Raw genomic sequence first — 13,339 nt, forward strand, 5'->3', positions numbered from 1 at the left:
AGTGTGTTTTAACAGGTAAGACGTGTGTCAGGTCAGTACTCACCCTGGCAGTGTGTTTTAACAGGTAAGACGTGTGTCAGGTCTCACCCCGGCAGTGTGTTTTAACAGGTAAGACGTGTGTCAGGTCAGTACTCACCCTGGCAGTGTGTTTTAACAGGTAAGACGTGTGTCAGGTCTCACCCCGGCAGTGTGTTTTAACAGGTAAGATGTGTGTCAGGTCAGGTCTCACCCCGGCAGTGTGTTTTAACAGGTAAGACGTGTGTCAGGTCAGTACTCACCCTGGCAGTGTGTTTTAACAGGTAAGACGTGTGTCAGGTCTCACCCTGGCAGTGTGTTTTAACAGGTAAGACGTGTGTCAGGTCAGGTCTCACCCTGGCAGTGTGTTTTAACAGGTAAGACGTGTGTCAGGTCAGTACTCACCCTGGCAGTGTGTTTTAACAGGTAAGACGTGTGTCAGGTCAGTACTCACCCCGGCAGTGTGTTTTAACAGGTAAGACGTGTGTCAGGTCAGGTCTCACCCCGGCAGTGTGTTTTAACAGGTAAGACGTGTGTCAGGTCAGGTCTCACCCTGGCAGTGTGTTTTAACAGGTAAGACGTGTGTCAGGTCAGGTCTCACCCTGGCAGTGTGTTTTAACAGGTAAGACGTGTGTCAGGTCAGTACTCACCCTGGCAGTGTGTTTTAACAGGTAAGACGTGTGTCAGGTCAGTACTCACCCTGGCAGTGTGTTTTAACAGGTAAGACGTGTGTCAGGTCAGTACTCACCCTGGCAGTGTGTTTTAACAGGTAAGACGTGTGTCAGTACTCACCTCGGCAGTGTGTTTTAACAGGTAAGACGTGTGTCAGGTCAGTACTCACCCTGGCAGTGTGTTTTAACAGGTAAGACGTGTGTCAGGTCAGTACTCACCCTGGCAGTGTGTTTTAACAGGTAAGACGTGTGTCAGGTCAGTACTCACCCTGGCAGTGTGTTTTAACAGGTAAGAAGTGTGTCAGGTCTCACCCCGGCAGTGTGTTTTAACAGGTAAGACGTGTGTCAGGTCAGTACTCACCCTGGCAGTGTGTTTTAACAGGTAAGACGTGTGTCAGGTCAGTACTCACCCTGGCAGTGTGTTTTAACAGGTAAGACGTGTGTCAGGTCAGGTCTCACCCCGGCAGTGTGTTTTAACAGGTAAGACGTGTGTCAGGTCAGTACTCACCCTGGCAGTGTGTTTTAACAGGTAAGGCGTGTGTCAGGTCTCACCCCGGCAGTGTGTTTTAACAGGTAAGACGTGTGTCAGGTCAGGTCTCACCCTGGCAGTGTGTTTTAACAGGTAAGACGTGTGTCAGGTCAGTACTCACCCTGGCAGTGTGTTTTAACAGGTAAGACGTGTGTCAGGTCAGTACTCACCCTGGCAGTGTGTTTTAACAGGTAAGACGTGTGTCAGGTCAGGTCTCACCCCGGCAGTGTGTTTTAACAGGTAAGACGTGTGTCAGGTCAGTACTCACCCTGGCAGTGTGTTTTAACAGGTAAGACGTGTGTCAGGTCAGTACTCACCCTGGCAGTGTGTTTTAACAGGTAAGACGTGTGTCAGGTCAGGTCTCACCCCGGCAGTGTGTTTTAACAGGTAAGACGTGTGTCAGGTCAGTACTCACCCTGGCAGTGTGTTTTAACAGGTAAGACGTGTGTCAGGTCAGTACTCACCCTGGCAGTGTGTTTTAACAGGTAAGACGTGTGTCAGGTCAGTACTCACCCTGGCAGTGTGTTTTAACAGGTAAGACGTGTGTCAGGTCTCACCCTGGCAGTGTGTTTTAACAGGTAAGACGTGTGTCAGGTCTCACCCTGGCAGTGTGTTTTAACAGGTAAGACGTGTGTCAGGTCAGGTCTCACCCTGGCAGTGTGTTTTAACAGGTAAGACGTGTGTCAGGTCAGTACTCACCCTGGCAGTGTGTTTTAACAGGTAAGACGTGTGTCAGGTCAGTACTCACCCTGGCAGTGTGTTTTAACAGGTAAGACGTGTGTCAGGTCTCACCCTGGCAGTGTGTTTTAACAGGTAAGACGTGTGTCAGGTCTCACCCTGGCAGTGTGTTTTAACAGGTAAGACGTGTGTCAGGTCAGGTCTCACCCTGGCAGTGTGTTTTAACAGGTAAGACGTGTGTCAGGTCAGTACTCACCCTGGCAGTGTGTTTTAACAGGTAAGACGTGTGTCAGGTCAGTACTCACCCTGGCAGTGTGTTTTAACAGGTAAGACGTGTGTCAGGTCAGGTCTCACCCCGGCAGTGTGTTTTAACAGGTAAGACGTGTGTCAGGTCAGTACTCACCCTGGCAGTGTGTTTTAACAGGTAAGACGTGTGTCAGGTCAGGTCTCACCCTGGCAGTGTGTTTTAACAGGTAAGACGTGTGTCAGGTCAGGTCTCACCCTGGCAGTGTGTTTTAACAGGTAAGACGTGTGTCAGGTCAGTACTCACCCCGGCAGTGTGTTTTAACAGGTAAGACGTGTGTCAGGTCAGGTCTCACCCTGGCAGTGTGTTTTAACAGGTAAGACGTGTGTCAGGTCAGTACTCACCCCGGCAGTGTGTTTTAACAGGTAAGACGTGTGTCAGGTCAGTACTCACCCTGGCAGTGTGTTTTAACAGGTAAGACGTGTGTCAGGTCAGTACTCACCCTGGCAGTGTGTTTTAACAGGTAAGACGTGTGTCAGGTCAGTACTCACCCTGGCAGTGTGTTTTAACAGGTAAGACGTGTGTCAGGTCAGTACTCACCCTGGCAGTGTGTTTTAACAGGTAAGACGTGTGTCAGGTCAGTACTCACCCTGGCAGTGTGTTTTAACAGGTAAGACGTGTGTCAGGTCAGTACTCACCCTGGCAGTGTGTTTTAACAGGTAAGACGTGTGTCAGGTCCTCACCCTGGCAGTGTGTTTTAACAGGTAAGACGTGTGTCAGGTCTCACCCTGGCAGTGTGTTTTAACAGGTAAGACGTGTGTCAGGTCCTCACCCTGGCAGTGTGTTTTAACAGTAAGACGTGTCAGGTCAGGTCTCACCCTGGCAGTGTGTTTTAACAGGTAAGACGTGTGTCAGGTCAGGTACTCACCCTGGCAGTGTGTTTTAACAGGTAAGACGTGTGTCAGGTCAGTACTCACCCTGGCAGTGTGTTTTAACAGGTAAGACGTGTGTCAGGTCAGTACTCACCCTGGCAGTGTGTTTTAACAGGTAAGACGTGTGTCAGGTCAGGTCTCACCCTGGCAGTGTGTTTTAACAGGTAAGACGTGTGTCAGGTCAGGTCTCACCCTGGCAGTGTGTTTTAACAGGTAAGACGTGTGTCAGGTCAGGTCTCACCCTGGCAGTGTGTTTTAACAGGTAAGACGTGTGTCAGGTCAGTACTCACCCCGGCAGTGTGTTTTAACAGGTAAGACGTGTGTCAGGTCAGGTCTCACCCTGGCAGTGTGTTTTAACAGGTAAGACGTGTGTCAGGTCAGTACTCACCCCGGCAGTGTGTTTTAACAGGTAAGACGTGTGTCAGGTCAGTACTCACCCTGGCAGTGTGTTTTAACAGGTAAGACGTGTGTCAGGTCAGTACTCACCCTGGCAGTGTGTTTTAACAGGTAAGACGTGTGTCAGGTCAGTACTCACCCTGGCAGTGTGTTTTAACAGGTAAGACGTGTGTCAGGTCAGTACTCACCCTGGCAGTGTGTTTTAACAGGTAAGACGTGTGTCAGGTCAGTACTCACCCCGGCAGTGTGTTTTAACAGGTAAGACATGTTAGTTTACTCACTACAGGGCAGAGTCGTTGAGTTCAAACTCGTAACCCCTGGTTGCGGCCTCTCGGACCCCCTGGTCAGCCCACAGACAGGAAATGGCGTGGCCAATGAAAGGAAACAGCACCTGATCCTCATCAAAACACCTCCCACAGGACAACACAGAGTGGGCGTGCACCTGGGGGGGGGAACAACGAGGGTATCATGTATATACATACAGCTTACATGATACAGTACTGAGTGGGCGTGCACCTGGGGGGGGAACAACGAGGGTATCATGTACATACATACAGCTTACGTGATACAGTACTGAGTGGGCGTGCACCTGGGGGGGGGAACAACGAGGGTATCATGTACATACATACAGCTTACGTGATACAGTACTGAGTGGGCGTGCACCTGGGGGGGGGAACAACGAGGGTATCATGTATATACATACAGCTTACATGATACAGTACTGAGTGGGCGTGCACCTGGGGGGGGAACAACGAGGGTATCATGTACATACATACAGCTTACATGATACAGTACTGAGTGGGCGTGCACCTGGGGGGGGAACAACGAGGGTATCATGTACATACATACAGCTTACGTGATACAGTACTGAGTGGGCGTGCACCTGGGGGGGGGAACAACGAGGGTATCATGTACATACATACAGCTTACATGATACAGTACTGAGTGGGCGTGCACCTGGGGGGGGAACAACGAGGGTATCATGTACATACATACAGCTTACGTGATACAGTACTGAGTGGGCGTGCACCTGGGGGGGGAACAACGAGGGTATCATGTACATACATACAGCTTACATGATACAGTACTGAGTGGGCGTGCACCTGGGGGGGGGAACAACGAGGGTATCATGTACATACATACAGCTTACGTGATACAGTACTGAGTGGGCGTGCACCTGGGGGGGGGAACAACGAGGGTATCATGTACATACATACAGCTTACGTGATACAGTACTGAGTGGGCGTGCACCTGGGGGGGGGAACAACGAGGGTATCATGTACATACATACAGCTTACGTGATACAGTACTGAGTGGGCGTGCACCTGGGGGGGGGAACAACGAGGGTATCATGTATATACATACAGCTTACGTGATACAGTACTGAGTGGGCGTGCACCTGGGGGGGGGAACAACGAGGGTATCATGTACATACATACAGCTTACGTGATACAGTACTGAGTGGGCGTGCACCTGGGGGGGGGAACAACGAGGGTATCATGTACATACATACAGCTTACATGATACAGTACTGAGTGGGCGTGCACCTGGGGGGGGGAACAACGAGGGTATCATGTACATACATACAGCTTACATGATACAGTACTGAGTGGGCGTGCACCTGGGGGGGGGGAACAACGAGGGTATCATGTACATACATACAGCTTACGTGATACAGTACTGAGTGGGCGTGCACCTGGGGGGGGAACAACGAGGGTATCATGTACATACATACAGCTTACATGATACAGTACTGAGTGGGCGTGCACCTGGGGGGGGAACAACGAGGGTATCATGTACATACATACAGCTTACATGATACAGTACTGAGTGGGCGTGCACCTGGGGGGGGGAACAACGAGGGTATCATGTACATACATACAGCTTACGTGATACAGTACTGAGTGGGCGTGCACCTGGGGGGGGGAACAACGAGGGTATCATGTACATACATACAGCTTACGTGATACAGTACTGAGTGGGCGTGCACCTGGGGGGGGGAACAACGAGGGTATCATGTACATACATACAGCTTACATGATACAGTACTGAGTGGGCGTGCACCTGGGGGGGGGAACAACGAGGGTATCATGTATATACATACAGCTTACGTGATACAGTACTGAGTGGGCGTGCACCTGGGGGGGGGAACAACGAGGGTATCATGTACATACATACAGCTTACGTGATACAGTACTGAGTGGGCATGAAGCGACACACACTGCAGACCCCAACGTCTCTCACACAGCACGAATAACAAGGAAAGGCTTTCAGCAGAGACGAGTGACCTCGGCCATAAAGACAGAACTCATCACAGTTTCACAGCTCTAGTTATGAGCCGTCAGACTCAGTGTGGGTGGTGATGCTTTGAGCTCTGTTACCTTTGGCAATAAAGTTATTCAAATTGAATGGAACCTGACGATAACACCTCCCACCCAATCTCTCACGCACGCACACCTTCTCCCGATCATACCCCTGTACCATGTCATTACAAAGCAATTACACTACAACTCATCCACTTAACTGGCTATTATTGATGCCCATTTGAACTATGACATTCTAACACAAAATAGAACGAGAGAGAGTGTGTTTGTGCATGTGTTTCTGTGTCCATATCGCCGTGTGTATGTGTGTGCGAGTATCTGTGTCTGGCTGTGTGTGTGTGTGTGTGTGTGTGTGTGTGTGTGTGTGTGTGTGTGTGTGTGTGTGTGTGTGTGTGTGTGTGTGTGTGTGTGTGCACGGGGAATGTCCTGAGCTGCCAGCAGACTAATGGGTCAGGGCTGAGTAAACATGGTGAGCAGCAGCAGCCAATCAGACCACTGGAACCCGCCAGCCTTCTTTGTGTGTGACAGACACGGCTGTCTGCATGCTGCCCTCTAGTGTCCGTCTGGACAAATCACACACACACACACATTAAAGCCATCAAGTGAAGTAGTGTTTCTATGAGGTGGAGGCTAAGAGAGCAAGAGAGAGAAACTAACAGAGAAAGTAAGTCATATGGACAGACGGACAGACAGAGATACAGTGAGAGAGTCAGTGAGAGCAATAGACAAGAGCGAGACGGACAGACAGAGATACAGTGAGAGAGTCAGTGAGAGCAATAGACAAGAGCGAGACGGACAGACAGAGACACAGTGAGAGAGTCAGTGAGAGCAATAGACAAGAGCGAGACGGACAGACAGAGATACAGTGAGAGAGTCAGTGAGAGCAATAGACAAGAGCGAGACGGACAGACAGAGACACAGTGAGAGAGTCAGTGAGAGCAATAGACAAGAGCGAGACGGACAGACAGACGGACAGACAGAGACACAGCGAGAGAGTCAGTGAGAGCAATAGACAAGAGCGAGACGGACAGACAGAGACACAGTGAGAGAGTCAGTGAGAGCAATAGACAAGAGCGAGACGGACAGACAGAGATACAGTGAGAGAGTCAGTGAGAGCAATAGACAAGAGCGAGACGGACAGACAGACGGACAGACAGAGATACAGTGAGAGAGTCAGTGAGAGCAATAGACAAGAGCGAGACGGACAGACAGACGGACAGACAGACGGACAGACAGACGGACAGACAGAGACACAGTGAGAGAGTCAGTGAGAGCAATAGACAAGAGCGAGACGGACAGACAGACGGACAGACAGAGATACAGTGAGAGAGTCAGTGAGAGCAATAGACAAGAGCGAGACGGACAGACAGACGGACAGACAGAGACACAGTGAGAGAGTCAGTGAGAGCAATAGACAAAAGCGAGACGGACAGACAGACAGACAGACAGAGACACAGTGAGAGAGTCAGTGAGAGCAATAGACAAGAGCGAGACGGACAGACAGACAGACAGACAGAGACACAGTGAGAGAGTCAGTGAGAGCAATAGACAAGAGTGAGACGGACAGACAGACGGACAGACAGAGACACAGTGAGAGAGTCAGTGAGAGCAATAGACAAAAGCGAGACGGACAGACAGACAGACAGACACACACTCCCTCTAACCTTGTTCCTGCTGTGCGTCAGGTTGATCCGGAGAACGCCCATCCCGTGGAGGACAAACTTCATAGAGGTCAGAAGATTGTCCAGCACCGCCGGCTGTACGGGGTCAACAGGGCAGGGGTCAAAATAAAAAACAGTTACCATGGCCACGGTGTTCACAGCACACAGGGAAAGTCCATATAGAATGCATCTGAAAACCCTGTGTATTACACTACTTTAGTCAAATTAGTGCACTATGGGTAACGGTGCCATTTCAGACAACTGTAGCCTCTATAACCAAAAAGATCAGACATGAATTACATGGCAACAGTGACAACACCAGACAGACAGCCTTTATATAACCTCTTCAAATAAAAAAGAGTGTTCATTCAAATTAGACTCCAGGCTAAAGAGGAGATATCAGACCTGTTAAGAGGAGATATCAGACCTGTGTGAAGACTCCAGGCTAAAGAGGAGATATCAGACCTGTGTGAAGACTCCAGGCTAAAGAGGAGATATCAGACCTGTGTGAAGACTCCAGGCTAAAGAGGAGATATCAGACCTGTTAAGAGGAGATATCAGACCTGTGTGAAGACTCCAGGCTAAAGAGGAGATATCAGACCTGTTAAGAGGAGATATCAGACCTGTGTGAAGACTCCAGGCTAAAGAGGAGATATCAGACCTGTGTGAAGACTCCAGGCTAAAGAGGAGATATCAGACCTGTGTGAAGACTCCAGGCTAAAGAGGAGATATCAGACCTGTTAAGAGGAGATATCAGACCTGTGTGAAGACTCCAGGCTAAAGAGGAGATATCAGACCTGTGTGAAGACTCCAGGCTAAAGAGGAGATATCAGACCTGTGTGAAGACTCCAGGCTAAAGAGGAGATATCAGACCTGTTAAGAGGAGATATCAGACCTGTGAAGACTCCAGGCTAAAGAGGAGATATCAGACCTGTTAAGAGGAGATATCAGACCTGTGAAGAGGAGATATCAGACCTGTTAAGAGGAGATATCAGACCTGTTAAGAGGAGATATCAGACCTGTTAAGAGGAGATATCAGACCTGTTAAGAGGAGATATCAGACCTGTTAAGAGGAGATATCAGACCTGTTAAGAGGAGATATCAGACCTGTTAAGAGGAGATATCAGACCTGTTAAGAGGAGATATCAGACCTGTTAAGAGGAGATATCAGACCTGTGTGAAGACTGATGTCTGAAGATGACCAACACGAAACCAAAAACTCAACTAGATCCAAGGTTGGGTTCAATTCCATTTAACATTCCAGTCAATTCAGGAAGTACACTGACATTCTAATTCCAATTCTCCTCAATGCTTTTTAATGAGGAATATTTGGAATTTGGTTTACTTTCTGAATGAACTGGAATTGAAATGGAATTGACCCCAACCCTGACTGTAACTAAACACAAAACTCAATACCAACTGAACTCAAAACTCAACTGTTTGAATCTCTGAGTGACTCAATGGGATTAGGGGGGGATCTATGATAGTCTCTAACCCCCCTCCCTCTCTTTCTCCCTTCTTTTTCCCCCCCTCTCCCTCCCTCTCTTTCTCCCCTGCCAGAAAGAGATAAGCATTACATTCCATCCCGATTTTATCAGTCTAGACTTCCTTTCTTCCTCTCTGTCAGAACGACTGTCTATCTTTTCTGAAGTGTATTGGAGGTGTTTCTCAGTGGGGCATACCTACAGTGTGATAAGAGATACTGTAACCAACGATGAGAGTGGTGACACATAACTTCAGTATCAGTAAAGTGTTAAGCCGGGCCGGGCTGAGGACAGTCAGCTGTCAGGGAGTAATGATTCTTTATTAACACATTCTCCAATATTCATCTTTGCTGACACCTGTATATTGATTTGTGTCAGAAAAATAAGCAGCTCAGAGAGAGAGACTCTCATCCCTTCTCTCCTACCCATCTCACTCTCTTCTTCGCACACTCGAGGATGTAAGGGAAGACAGAAAGAAAATAAGGGAGGGAGGGATAAAATATGCTTTTCTAAAGTATGAGAAGAGGCTCCAAATCAGACTTTAAATCTCCTCCGTACCTTTCCCTGGTCCTAACAAGCAGCATGTGGCTAGGCTTAGTGACCTCTAACCCCAGTCTGCTGCTGTCCCACTGGCACCATGCTCTAAGTTCTCACCTCAAAGAAAGGCATCTGTACCTATACATTACTCACTGTCTGTGTTGGTCAAGACCTCCCCCCTGTACCCTCACTGTCTGTGTTGGTCAAGACCTCCCCCCTGTACCCTCACTGTCTGTGTTGGTCAAGACCTCCCCCCTGTACCCTCACTGTCTGTGTTGGTCAAGACCTCCCCCCTGTACCCTCAATGTCTGTGTTGGTCAAGACCTCCCCCCTGTACCCTCACTGTCTGTGTTGGTCAAGACCTCCCCCCTGTACCCTCACTGTCTGTGTTGGTCAAGACCTCCCCCCTGTACCCTCACTGTCTGTGTTGGTCAAGACCTACCCCCCTGTACCCTCACTATCTGTGTTGGTCAAGACCTCCCCCCCTGTACCCTCACGGTCTGTGTTGGTCAAGACCCCCCCCCCCCCCCCCCCCCCCCTTCAAAAGTGTCACAGTGTGCAGGCCAAAAAAGGTCCCTTTACACAGTGATGAGATCTGTCCTGATGAGATCTGTCCTGATGAGATCTGTCCTGATGAGATCTGTCCTGATGAGATCTGTCCTGATGAGATCTGTGGTGTTGTATTCAGATTATAAATACCCACCCCCCACCTGATGGTCAGATCCTTCCTCTACCCTCCCGTCTCCCCGTTCAAAACAAACACATTCCTGGCCTTGTTTCCCAGCCGCTTTATTTGAAGTGTGTGAAGTCAGATCAGACGTACCAGAGCTTCCCAGAACAGTTGGGGAAAAGCTTTTTTTTAATACATCTCCCCCTCCATCCCACTTTCTCTCTCTCCCCCTCCCCATTTTTCTCCCTCTCTCCTCCTGTTTCTCTACCTCCTTTTCCCCACTGCACCCTCCTCTTCAAAGAGACATTCTCCATTGACTAGAAACTTAGCCTCCTCTGTTAGTAGACTAATGGACACAGACTCTCTCTCTCCCCCTCTCTCTCCCCCTCCCCCCAGGTGTTTGTAAAGCAATCTGATCTCAATATCTGAGGGCTACGTCCCCCCTTTGTATAGTCTGTGTGTGTGTAGGGAGGGGGATACAATTACAGATACCCACATTCACCTCTGCAGCTATTGTCTGCTATGCTGTCAGCATAGCTAATGCTCCAGTCACTACTCAACCCGAGGCGAGATACGGGAACACACACACACACACACACACACACACACACACACAGAGAGACAGAGAGGGAAGAGGGGCAAAAGGAGGTAGAGAAACAGAAGGAGAGAGGGAAGAGGGCAAAAGGAGGTAGAGAAACAGAAGGAGAGGGGGAAGAGGGGAAAAGGAGGTAGAGAAACAGAAGCAGAGAGGGAAGAGGGGCAAAAGGAGGTAGAGAAACAGAAGCAGAGAGGGAAGAGGGGCAAAAGGAGATAGAGAAACAGAAGCAGAGAGGGAAGAGGGGCAAAAGGAGGTAGAGAAACAGAAGGAGAGAGGGAAGAGGGCAAAAGGAGGTAGAGAAACAGAAGCAGAGAGGGAAGAGGGGCAAAAGGAGGTAGAGAAACAGAAGCAGAGAGGGAAGAGGGGCAAAAGGAGATAGAGAAACAGAAGGAGAGAGGGAAGAGGGCAAAAGGAGGTAGAGAAACAGAAGGAGAGAGGGAAGAGGGCAAAAGGAGGTAGAGAAACAGAAGGAGAGAGGGAAGAGGGGCAAAAGGAGGTAGAGAAACAGAAGCAGAGAGGGAAGAGGGCAAAAGGAGGTAGAGAAACAGAAGGAGAGAGGGAAGAGGGCAAAAGGAGGTAGAGAAACAGAAGGAGAGAGGGAAGAGGGGGAAAAGGAGGTAGAGAAACAGAAGCAGAGAGGGAAGAGGGCAAAAGGAGGTAGAGAAACAGAAGGAGAGAGGGAAGAGGGCAAAAGGAGGTAGAGAAACAGAAGGAGAGGGGGAAGAGGGCAAAAGTGAGAGAACAATGAAGACTGAAGAAGGAAAAAAAAAAAGCAACACATCAGAAAAGACTGAGGGCCTCAGTTTGCATCCCAAATGGCACCCTACTCCCTATATAGTGCACTATTTCTGACCAGAGCCCATAGTGCACTATAGAGGGAATAGGGAGCCATTGGGACGCAGCCTCAGTCTTCACCACTCCTACAGCAGCCTCAGGTCTAGACAGGTTTTAAGGACTAATCCCAAGGTAGTGTGTGTGTGTGTGTGTGTGTGTGTGTGTGTGTGTGTGTGTGTGTGTGTGTGTGTGTGTGTGTGTGTGTGTGTGTGTGTGTGTGTGTGTGTGTGTGTGTGTGTGTGTGTGTGTGAGATTTTCCACCAAACCCCTCATTCAACCACACCTTACTTAGCAGGTCAATAGGATGCATGTATGGCAGTTGTGTGTACATTGTTGATTGGGGCGGTATGAGAGAAAACGTACCCGGGGCGTTATCAGACAGGATCATGTACAACTAAAAGTGAATCGGTACACAGGTATAATAATGGTCCCAAAGGACGACGTCTGGACCACAAACTGGATGTTGTTCAGCTGTACATTCCTATTGTATGGATGAGCGGATTCAAAGTGCCAGGAAAACAACCCTCCTACCCTGTGATCACGAAGGACACAGACATACAACACCACCTACTAACCTGCCAAGGGACTTGGAGGGACACAGACATACAACACCACCTACTAACCTGCCAAGGGACACAGACATACACAACCACCTACTAACCTGCCAAGGGACTTGGAGGGACACAGACATACAACACCACCTACTAACCTGCCAAGGGACACAGACATACACAACCACCTACTAACCTGCCGAGGGACTTGGAGGGACACAGACATACACAACCACCTACTAACCTGCCGAGGGACTTGGAGGGACACATTGCAGAGGTGTCATAACGGGTGTCCAACTTCCTTTCTTCTTAGGGCTGGGGGTATGTTTGTATTGTTGTGGAAGCTAGAGGTTACTATGTACTGCCTGGAAGTGAGGTTTCAACATTCTCTTCTTGATATCGTCAACTATTGTTCTATCCAACATGCACCTTTCTATCTTTCTCAAACACAAAAGAAGAACAAAATTGTTTCACGCTCTTAGTGTTTCTGGACAATGTTACAAAAACAATATGTGGAATGTAGCTGAACTGGCTGAGATCTGGCATTCAATCATTAACTACTGCAGTGTTGTGTAAAAGCTGAGAGCTTTTCTGCTCAACGGAATTCTCTACACTGTTCTACAATTGGACACAGTTCAAGAATCTTCAGTGTTCTAGAATCGTCAACACTGTTATAGAATTTTCAACACTGTTCTAGAATCCTCAGACAATAAAATGACATCCCCAGAGTTCTGAGTGCCCCCCTCCTTGTTGACATAGCTGGTGGAATGAGAGAAAAATCTCTCTCTGCTGAATTAAACCACTCCACAGCCCCAGGCCTGGGATCTGAGGCAAATAAAGGAGGGATGAGACAGAGGAAGGGCCTTCTTTATGTCTCTCCATCTCAAATCCAATAACATTTTATTGGTTGCGTACACATATTTTGCAGATGTTAATGCAGGTGCAGCAAAAAGCTTATTTTTCTAGCTCCAACAGTGCAGTAATACCTAACAATACACAACTACACACACTAATCCCAAAAAATTTAATCAAGGAATTAAGAAATTTCAGAACGAGCAATGTCAGAGTCCGGAATATAAAAATACACTGAGTGTACAAAACATTAGGAACACCTTCCTAATATTGAGTTGCACCACCTTTCACCCTCAGAACAGCCTCAATTCATCAGGTATGGACTCTATTAGGTGTTGAAAGCGTTCCACAGGGATGCCGGCC

General features: G+C 48.7%; 1 protein-coding gene across 2 annotated transcripts in view; it reads right to left on the reverse strand.

The window, feature by feature from the left end:
- Positions 1–13,339, reverse strand: part of LOC120019025 (guanine nucleotide-binding protein G(o) subunit alpha-like) — a 41,077-nt gene that overhangs the window by 19,496 nt on the left and 8,242 nt on the right. The window contains exons 3-4 of one of the 2 annotated variants that reach the window (XM_038962224.1): positions 7,454–7,546; positions 3,747–3,907 (exon numbers count right to left, since the gene is read on the reverse strand). In XM_038962224.1, coding sequence (XP_038818152.1) covers positions 3,747–3,907; positions 7,454–7,546 — 254 coding nt within the window. The remainder of the gene's footprint in view (positions 1–3,746; positions 3,908–7,453; positions 7,547–13,339) is intronic. The other variant, XM_038962233.1, reaches the window with a different exon arrangement.

The sequence above is a fragment of the Salvelinus namaycush genome, chromosome 2 (assembly GCF_016432855.1).
Source record: "Salvelinus namaycush isolate Seneca chromosome 2, SaNama_1.0, whole genome shotgun sequence".
Lineage (NCBI taxonomy): Eukaryota > Metazoa > Chordata > Actinopteri > Salmoniformes > Salmonidae > Salvelinus > Salvelinus namaycush.